This window comes from Coenobita brevimanus, chromosome 98 (assembly GCF_032717465.1).
Source record: "Coenobita brevimanus isolate Jiangsu-jjx chromosome 98, ASM3271746v2, whole genome shotgun sequence".
NCBI lineage: Eukaryota > Metazoa > Arthropoda > Malacostraca > Decapoda > Coenobitidae > Coenobita > Coenobita brevimanus.
In genome coordinates, this window is record NC_137051.1 from 26,886,742 (window position 1) to 26,905,393 (window position 18,652).

At 41.9% G+C, this 18,652-nt stretch overlaps 1 protein-coding gene across 3 annotated transcripts in view; it reads left to right on the forward strand.

Annotated features, from left to right (window-relative positions):
* LOC145414012 (luc7-like protein 3) overlaps positions 1–18,652 on the forward strand; it is a 198,705-nt gene that overhangs the window by 87,550 nt on the left and 92,503 nt on the right. For all 3 annotated transcript variants that reach the window (XR_013899815.1, XM_080283580.1, XM_080283581.1), the window contains exons 3-4: positions 16,777–16,944; positions 17,190–17,393. Coding sequence is in view for 2 of the 3 variants with exons in the window: in XM_080283580.1 (XP_080139706.1) it covers positions 16,777–16,944; positions 17,190–17,393 (372 nt within the window). In the remaining variant the exon portion in view is untranslated. The remainder of the gene's footprint in view (positions 1–16,776; positions 16,945–17,189; positions 17,394–18,652) is intronic.

Below are 18,652 nucleotides of genomic sequence, written 5' to 3' on the forward strand. Positions count from 1 at the left end.
AGTGGGTATACCTCTGGAAGATTTTGTCGGGTTGATAGGTGTAAAAACTGAGTCTTTGATACATTAAGAACATCCAGATTATTTTTACCCCATTCAGAGATACAAGCCAAGTCAGACAGTAGGTGTTCCATAGTCTCATCCCTTGTTTACTGAAGTAAATGCTGAGAGGACGTTGCGGGAACCGAATGGAAAGGTGAAGGGTGGAGTCATCAGCGTATGAGTGGATAGGGTTAGATGTACAGGTTAGAAGGTCATTGATGAATAAAAGGAAGATAGTTGGTGATAGGACAAAGCCCTGAGGAACACCACTGTTAATAGATCTAGGAGAAGAACGATGGCCGTCTACAACAGCGGCTATAGAATGACCAGAAAGGAGGCTAGCGATGAAGGCACAGATGGAAGGATAGAAAGCGTTAGAGGGCAGTTTGGAAATTAAAGATTTGTGCCAGACTCGATCTAAAGCCTTTGAGATGTGAAGTGCATTGGCAAATTTTCACTATAGTCCTGAAAGGAGGATGACCAGGAGTCTGAAAAGTAGGTGAGAAGATCGCCAGTGGAGCATCCCTGACGGAACCCATACTGACGATCAGAAAGAAGGTAGTGATAGGAAAGATGCTTTAAAATTTTTCTGTTAAGAATTGACTCGAAAACTTTTGAGATACAGGATATTAAAGCAATTGGATGATAGAGGGTTGGGAATGGTCACCCTTCTTTGGGACTGGCTGAATGAGAGCAAACTTCCAGCAAGAAGGAAAGGTACAAGTTGATAGACAAAGGCAAAAGAGTTTGCCTAGGTAGGGTGTAAGCACAGAAACTCAGTTCTTGAGAAAAACAGGAGGGACTCCATCAGGCCCATATGCCTTATTAGTATTGAGGCCTGTGATGGGATAAAATACATCAGCTGAAGAAATTTTAATGTCAGCCATGAGGAAGTCAGAGGGAGGAAGTTATGGAGGAACAGCACTGGAATCGTCTAAGGTGGAATTGGAGAAGAAAGTCTGAGCAAAGAGATCTGCTTTATCAGTAGAAGAAATTGCTAAGGAACCATCAGAGTAGAAAAGAGGAGGGAAGGATGATGAGGTAAAGTTGTTAGAAAGGTTTCTGGCAAGGTGCCAGAAGGAGCGGGAAGAACTCGAGTTAGAGAGTTGAGAGCATTTAGTATGGATGAAATTATTTTTATCAGAGCGAGGAACAGGCTTAGCACGATTCCGGGCAGAAACGTATAAAAGATGTGATTCAGGGGTGGGTTGGCTCCGGTTCCTTTTATAGGTCCTCTCCTTGTTGCGGACAGCATTAGAACAAGCGTGATTAAACCAAAACTTTCTTGCATTAGTCAAAGGATATGAGATAGGAATGTATGCTTCCATGCCCTAGAGAATAACCTTCGTAATGCACAAGGCACACCCAGATGGCTCCCGTCCATGGAAGCAATAATCATTCTAGGGAAAATCAAAGAAGTACTGTCTGCTTGCCTCCCAATCCGCAGCTCCAAAGTGCCACAGACGACGTTTCTTTGCAGGGTTCACAGGCCGTACCGGAGCGATAGGACAGGTTAAGGTGATAAGGTTGTGATCGGAGGAGCCCAACGGAGAGAAAAGATGAACAGTGTAAGCAGAAGGATTAGTTGTAATGAAGAGGTCAAGTATGGTGGAGCTCTCTCCAAGGCAGTCAGGGATATGGGTAGGGTGCTGTACAAGCTGCACTACGTCATTAAGGATAGAAAAGGTGTAGGCTTGTTCACCAGGTGGATCAATGAAAGGAAAGGAGAGCCAAAAGCGGTAGTGAACATTGAAATCTCCTAGAATGGAGATTTCAGAGAAAGGAGAAATGGATAGAATGCGTTCCAGGTGCTTGAGGATGCGAAAGTGGATGTATGTGGAATAACTGAAACAAAATGGAGAGGAGAAAGTGTGAGAGAATGGGAGTATGGATGGGGTATATGTGCAGGAGTAGGTGAGAATGAGAGGGCAAAGGAAGGAGTATGTATAGTTGTGAGTAAAAGATGGAAGAGGAGCATAAGACAGTATGGATCAGTTGGATCAAGGATTGTGTGGGTAAAGTTGAAAGTTGGAATACAAATGTGGGCGATTGTGTGTGTGTATGCGCCAACGCAAGATCATGCTAGAAGAGTGAGAGAAGAGTTCTGGACAAATGTAGAAGTGTGCATGGAAAAGTTTGGAAGGAATGATAGAGTGTTTTTGATTGGTGATATGAATGGTAAAGTTGGGAATGTGAAGGTGGATGGAATAGTTGGTGAGTGGGGTGTGCCTGATGAGATAGATGAGAATGGGAGTGCATTAGTGGACATTTGTGCTGGGAGGGGGTTGGTGATAGCCAATACCCTCTTCAGGCATAAAATGATCCACAGGTATACATGGCGAGTGATGAGAAGGGTGGGTGGTGAATTGAGTGAAAGGAAGGCAATGATTGATTATGTGTGTGTGGATGAAAGGATGCGAAGATGTATATTGGATGCAAGAGTTTATAGAGGTTGGGGGAGTGGACTTTCTGACCACTACTTGGTGGTGGCCAGAGTTAAAGTTCAAGTAAGATGGAGGAATAGAAGAAGGGTAAGACGAGAGGAAGGAGTAGTTGCAAGGAGAGTGGAAAGGCTACAAGAGGATTAGAAAAAGGCAGAGTATAAGAGAGAAGTGGAGGAACGATTGGGCAAATATGAGTTGGAGCAGATGGGGGACGTGGAAGGTGTGTGTAGAATATTTACAGAAGAAATATGTGCAGCATGTGATGTGGTGTGTGGAAGGAAGAGAAGACGGAGGGGGGTGCAAGGAACAGCGTGGTGGACTGAAGAGGTGAAACGGGCTGTGGCACAAAAGAAGAAAGCATACAATGAATGGATGAGAAATAGGGGCGTGGGAGAAGTTGAGAGGCGGAAGAGAGAGTTATATGTAGAAAGAAAGAGAGAGGTGAAAAGATTAGTAAGAGAGAGTAAGAAGAGAGTGGATGAGGAATTTGGAAGGAATTTGAGTGTAAAGTGGAGGGACTGTAAGAAAATGTTCTGGAAAGAGGTGAAAAGAGTAAGACAGGGTGGAAGTGAAGTTAGCAGGGGAGTGAAAGATAAAAATGGTAGATTACTAGTGGAGAAAGGAGAAAAAGTGAGCAGATGGAGAGAACACTTTAAGGAATTGTTGAACGTGGAGGATGGAAGTAATGCGAGTATAAGTGGCTGGGGAATGGCTGGAAGAAGGAGGGAGGTGAGAAGACAGGAAGAAATCAGTAGGATAGAAGTTGTGGAAGCAATGAAGAAAGTTAAATCAGGGAAAGCCCCAGGAATTGATGGAGTGTGTGGTGAAATGCTGAAGCATGGGGGAGAGATAGTAGTAGAATGGATGTGGAAGATGTGCAGATTGGCCTGGGAGGAAGGTAGAGTCCCGGAGGATTGGAAGTCAGGTATAATTATTCCCTTGTACAAAGGAAAAGGGGAAAAAGAAGTGTGTGGTAATCATAGGGGCATTTGTCTTCTTAGTATAATAGGAAAAGTGTATGGTAGGATACTTATTGACAGAGTTAGAGAAAGAACAGAGAAATTAGTTGAAGAAGAACAGGGAGGCTTCAGGAAGGGAAGAGGTTGTGTAGATCAGATATTCATTCTCAGATCTTTAGTGGAAAAGTTTCTAGAGAAGGGAAAGAAGTTGTATGCGGCTTTCATGGATTTGGAGAAAGCATATGACAGGGTGGATAGACTAGGATTGTGGAAAGTGTTAAGAATATATGGAATAGGTGGGAAGCTGTTGAATGCTGTGAAGAGTATGTATGATGGTGCGAAGGCTGCAGTGCATGTGGATGGTGAACTAAGTGAATTTTTCTCTTTGAAAGTTGGTTTGAAACAGGGATGTGTCATGTCTCCATGGTTGTTCAATCTGTACATGGATGGGGTAATAAAAGAGGTACAAGGTAGGGTAGTGGATGTTGGAGTGGCCCTGGTGAGAGAGGATAGTGTTTGGAAACTCCCTGTACTGTTGTTTGCAGATGATACTGTGTTGTTGAGTGAAGACGAAGAGGAGCTGCAAGGTTTGGTGGATGAGTTTGAGAGAGTGTGTAAGAAACGGAATCTAAAGGTGAATGTAGGGAAGAGTAAAGTGATGGTCTTTGAGAGAGGTGAAGTCAGTGAATGTACAGCGAGGTTGGATGGTGAGGAATTGGAAAATGTGAGTACTTTTAAGTATTGGGTAGTGTGATGAGCAAGGATGGAGGTTTGGAGGGTGAAGTGCTTGAAAGGGTACATCAGGGAAGAAAGGTTGCTGGTTCTTTGAAAGCAGTGATAAGAAACAGGGAAGTGAGCATGGAAGTGAAAAAGTTACTACATGACAGTATTGTGATACCAACTCTAACGTATGGAAGTGAAGCTTGGACATTGTTGGAAGGACACAAGTCAAGAGTGAGAGCAGTGGAAATGAGTTATTTAAGAGGAACCTGTGGAGCCACATGGAGAGACAGGCTGACGAATGAGGATATAAAGGAGCGTTGTGGTGTTGATGTGAATGTGATAGGAAGCGTTATGAGGAACACACTGAGGTGGTTTGGCCATGTGGAGAGGATGAAGGGTCAAAGACTGACGAAGAGAGTGTATGTGAGTGAGGTGGAGGGGGAAAGAGGGAGGGGGAGGCCGAGGTTGAGATGGAGAGATGGGGTGGAGAGGTATATGAGAGAGGGGGGTGTGAGTTGGGAGCATGGGAGTGAAATGGCGGGGGACAGGGTGACTTGGAGGCGATTTGTTTGTGGCCACCCCAAACGGGATTGAGGCGTCTGGCAATAGATAGATAGATAGACAGTAGAATTAGGAGGTAAATAAACAGCGCGGATATATTTAGTTAGAGAATGACAGGAATACTGAAGCCAGAGTGTAGAGAGTATATATATATATATATATATATATATATATACAGTAATCACTCTAATATCCGGACGCCCAATAACCGAACATCCCCACTAACCGAACCTTATCGTCCTGGGATCAAACATTCCCAAAATGGTCCGAAAATCCAAAAAAATTGGAAAAAAAATCGATTTTTTGCCGTCCGTAATTTGAACTTGCCGCGCGCGCCGCGTGAGAGCATTGTTTTGGTTTGTCATTCCTCCGACGTCCGATAGAGCGCCGCTGCATCCTCCCCACTTCCCGCCTGTCTCTCACCGCGACAAGAGTCACCGCTCGACGTGAGTTTGCGGCTGTCTTCAGAGTCTTCTGTAGTCGGTACGCCATCACCACTACCCACCGATGCACCCCTTGGACGCCTGCCAGTGATACTCTCGGGCTCTGACAGTGAATAAACAGCAAGAACTTCTCCACTAGACCACACGGGAATTTTGAGTGTTGTGCAGTGAAAAAAACGGTGTGTTGTGTTAAGGTTTTCAAGTTGGGAGAAAAGACTAAGTAGAAAAGAAATTTAACGTAACTAGCCTTCTTTGTTTTGGCTTTGGAAACTTAAAAAAACTTGGGAAAAGTTTATGTGCAACACTTAAATTTAATGGAACATTATTTGGACTAAAGTGAACACTGTGAAAAGAACGGACTTCTGTGTGTTAGTGACTAAGTTCAGTGCAAGACTTCAGGAAGAGTGTAGTGCAAGTGCTTCAGGAAATCGTTCTTACTGTCAGAGTCCGAGAGGAGGCGGTTATTCATCGAGGTGGCCAGGGACTTGCTGTAAGTAGCCAAAATGTTTCATGTTGTACTATTTCCCATACTATATTTACCAGAATGTTTCATATTGTATTTTTTCCCATACTATACTTACCAGAAAGTGTCATACTGTACTTCTTTCCATACTAAACTTACCTCATGCATGTGCAGTAGGAATGTGTTTTTCAGAGTTCGGTTAGGTTCGGTTAGGTTAGGTTCGGTTAGAGTCCATAAGTACCAGAATGTTTATTAATGTATGAACATACTCCTAAACCCACATTTTATGTGTCTATTGCATTTATTTCAGTCATTTATGTGCCTTATTGGTGTGATTTGGGTGTTAAATAGGTGCTATGCATGTCCGGAGGGAGTTGTATAGGTGTTTCTCTGTGTTAGGGTCCGTAAGTACAAGTCCATAAGCTGGGGCCCAATATCCGGACAAAACCAATATCCGAACCTACCGATGGCTCTATTGATCCGGATATTGGAGGGGTTACTGTATATATATATATATATATATATATATACAGTATATATATAATATCGTTTTCGTTTTTAAAGGCTCCAACATGCTTGCATGCGTTGGCCTTTGTCACCTAATGGCGGCTGTCCATGCTGCATGATCCACTGCAGCCTCCCTGTTCAGTTCCTTAACCCTGAGGTCACACTTAATGACCTCATCCCATGTCTTTCTTGTTCTACCCCTCGTAACCCCACCCCCAATATTAACACTTCTCACCTTCCTCACCCAGTTAGCATCCCCCATTCTCTCCACATGTCCAAATCATCTCAATCTACCTCTCCACAACACCAATACACTCCAGTCCCATTCTACCTCTCAACTCTTCCATCCTGAACCCAGCCCCCCCAGACCTTGGACACAGGGACGCACTACACATCCACCTAATCATTGTTGTTTCTGTACGTCTGAGCTGGCGAATATCCTCCTCCTTCATTGCCCAGGTCTCACTACCATACAGCATTACACTCCTAACACATGCTGCATACAAAGACCCCTTAGCATGTAGGGAGAGTCCTCTCAGTGTCAAGAGAGGCAAGAGCTCCCTGAACTTCTTCCAACCACTTCTCATCCTAGCCACAGAGAAAGCTCCAGCCCCACCTCCAGCACACAACATGTCTCCCAAATAACAAAACTCTGCCACACACTCAAGAGATTCACCAGCAAGTTTAATTCTTTCACGTCTGACAATCTCCACCTGCTGTCCCTGACACGCTGTACACATAAAACTAGCATTATCTTGCAGTCTGCCTCTGATACCACTACATCTCTTATGCACCTATTTATCACAAACACCGCACAAGATGGAATTACTTCCCACACCCTTGTGGCAAACTGCACATGGCCACTCTCCCTCGTCTTTGACAGTACTGCCACCAACCCTAGATATCATCACTTTTGTTTTATCTTTATTTACCCTTAAGCCCTTGTGCCCCATACCATCTCTCCACTTCCTAAACCTTTCCTCCACCTCCCTGTTGTTCTCTGCAATCAACACGAAATCATCAGCATACAACAACTCCCGCGGAAGTCCGTTTCTAAAGTCACGTGAAAGGGCTTCAAGTACCATGATAAACAACATGGGACTCAAAACTGACCCCTGATGCACACCAGCATTCACAGAAAACTCATCACTCAAATCTCCATTCACTCGTACCTGGGTGTGAGCACCCACATACATAGCCATAACCACTCTAACCAGCCACTCCTCCAAGCCAAGCTTTCTCATTGCCCACTTCACCACCTCTCTAGGGACTCTGTCAAAGGCCTTTTCCAAATCAACAAAAACAAAATAAAGATCCCTTCTCCTACCAATATATTTTTCCTGAAGCTGTCGAACAATGAATATGGCATCAGTGGTCCCCCTACCTGGCATAAACCCAAACTGCATCTCATCAGTATTCACTCTTTCTCTAATCATACCTTCTAAAACTCTCTCCATTACTTTCATTATCTGATGTAAAAGCTTTATACCTCTATAATTTCCTCTTTCCAGGGCATCACCCTTCCCTTTATATACATTTACAATTACATTCTTCAGCCTATCGTCTGGGACAACACACTCATAAATAATGCTATTTATCAGGTCAGTGACTAACTTCACCCCTATATCGCCTGAAGCCTTCAGCATTTCGGCAGTCAACTGAGACACACTTGCTGCCTTCCCCACCTTCATCCTGCCTATTGCCTCACTCACAGTAGCAGCATTAATCAAAGGCCAAGGGCCAGACACTGTATCTGCTGGCTCCAAACCTTCTCTGTCCCAGTCAAACTCCTCATTCAACATCCGGTTATAATGCTCTCTCCATGCATCTTTAATATCCTCACTGTTCACCACCACCCTTCCTTCATCATTCTTCACAAACTGCTCACCTATAATATCCCGATTATCCCTTTTCACCTGACCTGCCACCCTAAATATCATATTTTTCCTTTCCCCTTGATTTAGGTTATCAAGTAAAAGTCTCTGTGACTCAGACTTTGCCCTGTATACCTCTCTTCTAGCCCTACGCTTGGCAGCCAAATATTTCTTCTTGTTACCACCCTTCTTCCATTCCTTGAAAAGCCTTCTTTTCTCCTTAACTGCAGCTTCTACACCCTCGTCCCACCACCAAGTTACTTTATGTCTTGGTGGTGCTCTTGTCCAACCGATAGATAGATAGGTATAGGTATAGATAGATAGATAAATATGTTATATCTGTTTCATTATGGTAAATTAAGTCTTTACATATCAGGACAGCAGAGCGAGGAGGGGGAGGGCTGGAGGTGGGGGAGGGCTGGAGGTGTAGGAGTGGGATGAGGAGGGACAGCAGCAGATGACAAGTGATAAGTGGATGAAGTGATGCTGTGTGTTGTTAGGTGGGGGAGGGCTGGAGGTGGAGGAGTGGGATGAGGAGGGACAGCAGCAGATGACAAGTGATAAGTGGATGAAGTGATGCTATGTGTTGTTAGGTGGGGGAGGGCTGGAGGTGGAGGAGCGGGATGAGGAGGGACAACAGCAGATGACAAGTGATAAGTGGATGAAGTGATGCTGTGTGTTATTATTTGTGACCTACATACTGTAATGAAAATGTTGCTTTTACTGAATTGTTTCTGTGACCTACTAATGCATTAATAATACTGAGGTACTTTCACAGTGCCATGAAAGAAGCAAAATTGAAAGAAAATCCACTTAAAAAACGAAAACAGTACTGTATGTATTTTGGGAGCAGTAAACAACGCTTCGGCCTTCTAGGGCTCAAATGTTGTTTACTTCTCCCCAAATATACTGTTTTTGTTTTTTACGTGGATTTTTTTTCAAATTAATATTGCTGCTTTTAAGTTTAGAGTAGCATAACTTTCCAAATGGGTAGACTTTCCCTGAGTCCGGGAATGTAACCCCCAATATTACCATTGTTTCTTATGGGAAAATTGTTTAAATAACGCATTTTTAGATAATATGACGTCTCCAGGAACATAACCCTTGCGTTATTTGAGAAGTTACTGTATATATAAATAGAAAGAGAGAGAGAGATAAGCAGTATTAAATATGTATTGGATATCTGCATCCACGTGTGATAAACATCCGCATTTTTTACTTAAGAAACATCCGCATCTCCTTCCTTACCACACGCAAAGAGCATGAGGTAGAATGGTGGTACTGGTAGCTGGATATACCCTGACAGGAAATTCCTATCTCACAGACTCACCCTGACAGAAATTCCTCTCTCCCCCATGGGCCCCCTAATGTCCTTACCTCAAGCAAGCTAGGTCTGTGAAAATCTAGGTCATTCATTCTCTGCTTTGTCACTGAGTTTTGAAGTGGGCTGAAAGTGGTTAGTCATAGGTGCTCTGCCCAAGTGTTGCCCTGAATGCCTTAATTCCAACTCTTTTAGAAGGTGGGGGCACCCATCATCCATCTATTTAGTGTAACGGTAGTCTGTTTTAGTGTAGCCCTACACAGAGTTGCAAGCCAAATGATTTCCGGTAAACCAGGAAATCATAGACAACGCTGGGTGGTAACCTTATAACCAACCAACACGTGTTCCCTACTTGACAACAAGTGAGTTGGGGAGGGTTAGTTCCCCTCCCCGAAAAACAACTAACTAAAAATACGAACAAGAAGCCTCTGACCAGGACAGACGAACAGGTGACAACTAAGGACTGAACAAAGGACATGTTACGGATTGTGCCATGGAATGTAAGGGGTGTGAATGATGAGGTGAAAGAGAGAGACATTGTCCAGGTGCTTGAGGGTGCAAAAGTGCATGTATGTGAAATAACCGAGACTAAATTAAGAGGTGAGTGTATGAGAGAATGGGTGTATGGATGGAGTATATGCATGGGAGTGGGTGAGAATGACAGAGCATTGTTGTGTGCAAGAGATGGAAGGAGAATATACGAGTCTGGATCTGTTTGCTCAGTGATTGTGTGGGTAAGATTGAAAGTTGTACTACAAATGTGGGCGATAGTGAGTGTTTATGCGCCAGTGCAAGATCGTGCAAGTAGAGTGAAAGAAGTTTTCAGGACAAATGTGGAAGCATGCATGGAAAAGTTTGAAAGGAATGAGAGAGTGTTTTTGATTGGAGATTTGAATGAAAAAGTAGGGAATGTGAAGGTGGATGGAGTACAGTAGTTGGTGAGTGGGGTGTGCCTGTAGAAGTGGATGAAAATGGCAGTGCACTGGTGGACATTTGTGCAGGGAGAGGGTTGATGATAGCCGATAGTACATTACCCTCTTCAGACACAAAATGATCCACCGGTATACGTGGCGAGTGATGTGAAGGGTGGTGAACTGAATGATTGGAAGGCAGTAATTGATTATATGTGTGTGGATGATGGATGTCCTCATGGTTGTACAATATATATATGCATGAGGTGATGAGAGAAGTAAAAACATGAGTAATAGAGAGAGGGATGGTGTTGGTAATGAATGGTGATGGTTGGAGTATCTCTAAACCCCAACCTAAGCTGGACAGCTTATGTTAAATCCCTTGCTAAAAATGCTTCTAAAATACTGGGACTTATGTATAGAGTTCGTGAGTTCTTCACTGAGAAGCAGATGGCCACAATATACAAAAGTCATGTGCGTTCTCAGATCGAATACTGTTCACCACTGTGGAGTGGATGTGGAGCGGTTGCATTGAGGCAGTTGGACAAAATTCAAAATAAAGCCATTGGATTAATCAATAATCCGGCCATAATGCAGGACCTTCCTCAGTTATCAGTACGTCGAGATGTTGCTTCTTTAGCACTATTTAATCGATATTTTTACCGTAAGTGCTCTAACGAACTGGCTTCATTTGTGCCTCCCCGTCACATTTTCTCCCGAAATACTCGGGCAGCTGGGAGTGCCCATGAACTCACACTCTCTCCCCCACAATGCAGACCCTCTGCTTACCAAAATTCATTTATCCTCAGAACTACTACTCTCTGGAATTCACCTCCTGGGAGTTGCTTCCCACATACGTTTAATCCTCTCGATTTTAAATCCAATTGGTATAAGTATTTTATGAATAGAGGATGTCTTTAGGCACATGGACATTTTTTTTTCCTTTGTTTTTCCTTCCTCCATTCATTATTTTAAAAAAAAAAAAAAAAAAAAAAAGTTGTATGCTGGTGAAGCAGTACTGCTTGCAGATACCAGACAAGAACTTAATAGGCTAGTGCAGAGTTTTGCTGATATGTGTGAGCGTCATGCCTTGAAAGTAAATGTAGAAAAGGGTGAAGTGATGGTTATTGAGAGAGAAGTTGGCTCCCAGTGTGATGTTACAGTGAATGGAGAGACTGGAATTGGTGAGAGAGTTCAAATACCTGGGTACAGTGATAGAGAGGAAAATGTGCAAAAGAAGTTGAAAGTAGAGTGATACAAGGAAGAAAAGTAGCTGGTGCAATGAAGACCTTGAAAAGAAACAGAGGCTTAACTGTTGCAGCTGCATGAGGCTCACATGAAGGAGTGTTAGTGCCAACATTAACATATGCATATGGCATGAAAATAAAAAGTCATGAGTAAGAACAGTGGAGATGGGACTGCTGAGGAATGTATGTTGAGTACAGAGGGTGGATAGGATACGAAATAATGTAATTCATGAAAGATGTGGAGTGCAGATGTCAGTGGACACCAGGATCGAAGAGAGTGTACTGAGATGGTATGGTCATGTGGAGAGAATGGATAACAACAGAGTGGTGAAAAAGGTATATCTGAGTGAATTTGACGGAGGGAGGAGGTGAGGTAGTCCAAGGAGAAAGTGGAGAGATATGGTGGATGAGTGTGTGAGGAAGAGAGGTTTGAAAGTTGGTGAGGCTAGGGAACTGATGAGATAGAGCTGGCTGGGTGAATGTTGTGAGAAGTGCATGATCAGGGATTTTGCACCCCTTTTTAACGTGGCAGCATCCGGATTGAATCTATTTGATATGTTTATGTAAAGCTACAAAACGTGGTGAATGTTTCTGGCCTATCCGATAGAGCCAGGATTCCATTGACTTGAATGATGAGTGAACGGGAGTGTGGCCCATTGGATTGGCCAAATTTGGGCTGTCTGGACATTGCCACTCCTCCCCCTGCCCTAGGGTGGGAAAGGAGGTCTGGATGATGATGGTGATGATGGATGATAGGTTCAGAAGGTCCATAATGGATGCAAGAGCATACAGAGGTTGGGGGAGTGGACTCTTGGACCATTACTTGGTGGTGAAAATCAAGGGTTAAATGAAATGGAGGAATAGAAGAAAGGAAGGACAGGAGGAAGTAGTACATACAGTGAGGGTAGAAAGGTTGCAAGAGGATGGAAAAAAGGCATAATATAAAAGAGAAGTGGAGGAGCGATTGGGTAAATATGATTTGGAGCCGATGGGGGACGTGGAAGGTCTGTGCAAGATACTCACAGAACAAATCTGTGCAGCATGTGAGGTTGTGTGCCGGGTGAAGAGATGATAGGTAGGGGATACAAGGAACAGCATGGTGGAATAAAGAGATGAGACAGGCTGTGGCACAAAAGAAGAGAGCACATAGTGTGTGGATGAGAAATGGGCATGGAGGAAGTTGAGAGAGAGAAGAGAGTTATATGTAGAGAGGCAGAGAGAGGTGAAAAGATTAGTAAATGAGAGTAAGAAGAGAGTGGATGAGGAATTTGGAAGAAATTTGAGTGTAAATTGAAGGGAATGTAAGAAATGTTCTGGAACGAGGTAAAAAGAGTTTGACAGGGTGATAAAAAAGTTAGTCGGGGAGTGGAAGATGATAATGGTAGATTGCTAGAGAGAAAAAGTGAGCCGATGGAGAGAACACTTTAAGGAACTGTTGAGCATAGAAAATGAAAGTAGCTGGGGAATCGTTGGGAGAAGGAGGGATGTGAGACGAGAGGAAGAAATCAGTAGGATGGAAGTTGAAGAAATGAAGCAAGTTAGAATGGGGAAAGCCCCAAGAATTTATTGAATGAGTGGTGAAATGCTGAAGCATGAGGGAGAGATAGTAGTTGAATGGATGTGGAAGATGTGCAGGTTGGCCTGGGAAGTAGTTACAGTCCCAGAGGATTGGAAGTCAGGTATAATTATTCCCCTGTACAATGGAAAAGGGCAGAAAGAAGTGTGTGGAAATCATAGGGGCATGTGTTTTCCTATTGTATTAGGAAAAGTATATGGAAGGATACGTATTTACAGAGTTAAGGAAATAACAGAGGAATTGTACTGGTAGTGTTAGCCAGAGACTCTTGTGCCCTGCCCCCTTGGCCCCGCCCACTCACCCATCGGCCTGAGTAGGATGAGGGAAGCCACAGTCTTTCCAGGCCAGCGTCGGATAAACATGTCAGGTGCTCTTGCTGATTGAAGCAACAAAACTTTTACTTAACCCCATAACTGCAATGATATCTTTTCCATTAAGCTAGGAAATGTATTTTGTAGTAATTAACTGCAGTGATATCTTTTCCATTTAACTAGGAAAACATGTTTTGTAGTAAAGGGTGTTGGAAAAAAGTACAGTACCAAGGAACTTCATCGGTCTGAAAGGTTTGTGAAATAACGAAAGTTCCCTCTATGAAAATAAAAAGGTATACATTCTACAAAGAACTTAGTGTTTTGATGTTTTTCCTTGTATTTGGTACACACACACAGACACACACACACACACACACACACACACACACACACACACACACACACACACACACACACACACACACACACACACACACCTTTTCCCTCTATAAAATTTCAGTGACTTTACATGTATAGAATCAAATTTCTTATAAGGCATTGTTGGTATAAATAATTATACTGTACAAATAATTATGCTGTATTGAGTAGGCGAAGCCAGTGACATTTCGTTTTCCTACTTCTGTATTCAATCCCTCTAATTTTAATGAAATTAATAAAGAAAATAAATAAGGACAGTTACACTTTGGTTATGATACTGTGGTAACTTAACAGACATGGCAGATGACTTAATGTGTTTAATAGTAATAGCGGCATGGCTGCGATGTGTTATTGCCAAGCTCCGAACCTTCTTGGCGCCAAAACTCAACTGCAGTCGCGGGAGGAGGCGGACTGGTTCTTTTCAAACTGATTTTGATTCAGTTAGCAAATTTTAGTGCGTTGTCATACAGAAATTAATTCATAGTAAAAGTAAATAATACGATACTATTTTGTAGTAAGGCTCATTATTCTGTCAATAGGAAGAGTAATTATCTCAGTCAATAAAGCAACAAGTAGAGTTGGAAGAGGGTGGGGCATTAGTAGGGGGCGGGGTACAAGAGGCTGTGGCTAATGCTACCAGTATAGTTGGAGGAGAATAGGGAGGTTTTAGGAAGGGAAGAGGTTGTGTAGATGAGATATTCATTCTTAGGTCATTAATGGAAAAGTTTCTAGGGAAGAGAAAGAAGTTGTATGTGGCTTTCACAAATTAAGAGAAAGCTTATGACAGAGTGAATAGACAAGGAATGTGGAAAGTATTAAGATTAAAGGGAGTAAATGGGACATTGTTGATTGCCATGATGAGTTTGTATGAGGGCACTAAGACTGCAATGCGTGTGGATGGTGAACTGAGTGAATTTTTCTATTTGAATGTTGGACTGAAACAGAGATGTACAGGCAAACCCAGTTTTATGATACCCGAATGTGATACCCCGGAATGGTGATGGGCTTAGAAATACCACCCTACCATGCCTATTGCAGGCCTACCTTGGGTTTTTGCGATGGATTTTTATTTTTATTTTTATTTTATTTTTATTTATTTTTTTGCCAATATGGATGATATTTTAGAATTAAATTTTGTGTTTAGGTTGGTTTATAAACTGTTTTTAGGTTAATGTGTTTTTGTCACAGGTGGAGTGAACACTGTCATTTGGGATATGGATTCTTGCACATCAGACTAGGTAGAAAACAGTGTGGGTAACTAGGCAACTGAACAAAGAATATTTCATGTTTGACCATCATGGAATACATAATAATAACTGTAATTAAATATTGATAATTATGGAAGCCATAGAGAGTAAATATTTCATGCATTGACAAAAACTGTGACATCGATAATCATGTGTTTACAACACTTTTTAAGTACGGAGGAATTTCTAAATAAATGTTGGAAAATAAGGGAGAAGAAAATAAAGGAGCTCAGCAACCAGAACAGTAATTAAAACGACATAAAGAGGGGGTGTTGAAAGGGCCATCCTGATAGCATCGTTGATTGCATTCCCCGCCAATAGAATTCCCCATCAAAACATCAACGATTCTTCGTCACAGTATTTCCAGTTTGATCACTGAACATCTGACCTGTCGTTTCGTTTTTTCGTTTCGTTTTGTTTTTAAAGGCCCCAACATGCTTGCATGTGTCAGCCTTGGTCACCTAATGGCGGCTCTCCACACTGCACGATCCATTGCAGCCTCCCTGTTCAGTCCCTTAACCCTGAGGTCACACTTAATGACCTCGTCCCATGTCTTTCTTGGTCTACCTCTCATAACCCCACCCCCAATATTAACACTTCTTACCTTCCTCACCCAATTATCATGGAATATATAATGATTTTAAATAAATATTAATAATTATGAAAACCTGCAAGAGTACATATTTCCTGCATTGATGAAAACTGTGACATTGATAAATCATTTATTTACATTAGGGCCGTGCCAGGGAAAATGCTTTGAATATACAAAGGAATTTCTAAATAAATGTTGGAAAATAAGAGAAAAGGAAATATAGGAGCTCAACAACCAGAACAGGAACTAAAACAGCATAAAGAGGGGCTGTTGAAAAGGCTGTCCCAATCGTATCATCGATCACATTCCCCATTGAGAATTCCCCGTCAAAACATTAACGGTTATCCATCGACACAATTTGCGTATTGGACAATTCTGCATCATTCATGCATTATTATTATGCATAACAGATATTTATTTTAATTGTCCTAGGACTGTCTGATGGGATTGTACTACATAAAGAGTTGCTTGTTCTTTTCTACCAAGTATGAATGAGAGTTGGAGATTGCATTCTGCAGTGACCTTGACTGGGTACAAGTGAGACCGACACTGGTTTTGGGCTTAGGTTAACTTCTTTTACAGTTGTTAGGCCATTTAGTTTGGCTTAAACTTTCTGGGACTCACTTTGGTAGGTTTAGGACTGCGTGGGGAGAGGGGAGACCAAGACTCAAAAATGCATCCTTATACTTTACGTGTTAAATTGGCCCTGGTTTACAATACGTCACCTAGCGATAGGTTTTTACCTAACCAATTGCATTGTTAAACCGGGGTTTGCCTGTATATTCACTTATTCAAGAAGTATCTACTTTTATCTCTAAATCACTGACATTCTTTCACTGATCTTTGAATCTTTACATCCCACTAAGCTGGGATTTTTTACTACAGGAGTTAACATCCTTGCAGCATCACACAAAGCTTTAGCTTCCTGACATCTGTGTTTGCACTTTACTAATTTTCTATGTTCATGAGCTCCCCAAATTTGTTTACCTCAATTTTTCATCTGTTGTTTGTTCATATTCCTTTTGGCTTCTCCACTTTCAGTCCTAACATTAAGAATACACCTGTCAGCCATTGTTCTCCATGCATCTCTCAGTTCATCCTTGCATAACAGTCATTTTATCAGACAGACTCTGCATTGTCCTGTCACTGTTCTTTCAGTAACTGATTATTGAATTTCCAGCCAATTCATGATGAAGACTTGAAGCGCGAGTTTGAGAAGGCCAACTCTTACCGTCGCACTGCATTTGAGGATGAGTTTGTCAGATATGCAGAGTCTATGCTCACTGATGTTGATAAACGGATAAGAAAAGGCAAGCAACGTCTCTCTCTATCAGTAAAGGATGCTCTTGTAAGTGTTACTGCAATTTTAGTGATTGTTGTATGACCTAAAGTATGAGTTAATGTATTTATGACTTAAGTTATGGACATTATTCACAGTATATCTCACACTGTCTTTTACTTTACATTTAACAGTCTTAACCATATTTTGCTGTTCTTTTGCATGAATTTGCCATAGGTATATGGATGTCAGACACTATACTTAATAATTTTTACGGCCAGGAGAATGGGAGTGATTTGCGTATGTTTCAACAGGAGAGCAGCACCACTGGAGATGGGAGAGTAGATGAGCAACTAGAACTTCTCACAGAGCGCATAACAGGCCTAGTGAGTGAGGCGGAGAGGCTAGGATCTGAGGGAAATGTGGAGGAAGCCCAGGGACTATTGAAACTCTGTGATCAGCTGCGAGAGGAACGTGATGCTCTCAGACGTTCTAGTGAAAACTCTGTGTGGCACCAGGTACGTCTGTTATTACACAGAGTACACAGTAAAGAATGTACTTTTTTCTTTTTTATATATATACAGTAAGCCCTCCATTTTGGCAACTGTTTGGTTGCAGTATAACCTCACCAAACCCAATTTTGCCAAATCCGGGGGCTTAGTTAAATGAGGAAAATTGTAATTGGTTCTGAGAGGTCAATAAAAAGCTTGATTTTTCTCCTGTTCCACTTTTTTCTATTTTTGAGGTAATTGGAATATATGCAATTCATTTTTATACAACTTTTTTGTCTTAAAATGTTTCTGAATAGTTCTTAGTTATATTTATAGCCAGAATACCTTACTACAATGTGATATGATGCATCTTAATGTGATCTCAATTTATGAGCTCAAGAAAGAAGATATTTTTGGATATTTCTCTTTTTATATGTATAACTTGGGCCACGAGTGCCCAATATTTTGTTTTACAATTTTAAAAAACTTCTAAAGTGTCTGATATTTGGACAGTGTGTCAGGAGATAGTTGCTATTAACCATTCTCATGTTTAAGGGGCAAATACCTGGATGTCCGAAGTTTGGAAGAGCTGTCTGAAGTTAGGAAATTTGTTCCTAACTTTGAACACTTGAAAATGAAAAAAAAACAAGTTTAGCTTGGCTAACTTTTTTTATTTTATGGATTCAGTAGGTACTGTCCCTGGCTACCACGTGACACCAACAGGGATAAAATTGCACCATTTTACACAGAGTTATTCATTAAAACACATAAAAAATGTCCAAAGTTAGGGTGTTTTACGGTACTGTTATTGTGTTAGTGTCATTATTTTATGTACTCTGTATGTTAGTTATGTTGGTATAGGCAGCCTACATTCCAGAATGCTCAAGAATATTGGAGTAATTGTCGGATAGTATTGGAGAATTCGGGCAATAGATGGTAATAGTCTGGGGAATTGTATGTGGGGCCGGACTTTTGCGATTCCCAGACTTTTGGGGTTCCCAGACTGGTCTTCCCCCCTTTTAGTCCGGGAAATCGAGGGTCGAGTATATACTTACTTAGTGATATTAAAGAAAACCGTCTGAACACCTTTGTTAGCATGTTTATTGCCAATCTTGCCGACTGGACATGACGTCACCACACCAAACAAACTCAAATGTATTCAGTTTAAAACTATAAATAGTAGTGGAAGCCTAACTGGAAGTGCTAAAACCTAACTGGGGGGATTTGCCCCCAGGACCCCCCAGTGATTATAACCTGCCTACTACTCACATCTCAGATGATTGACA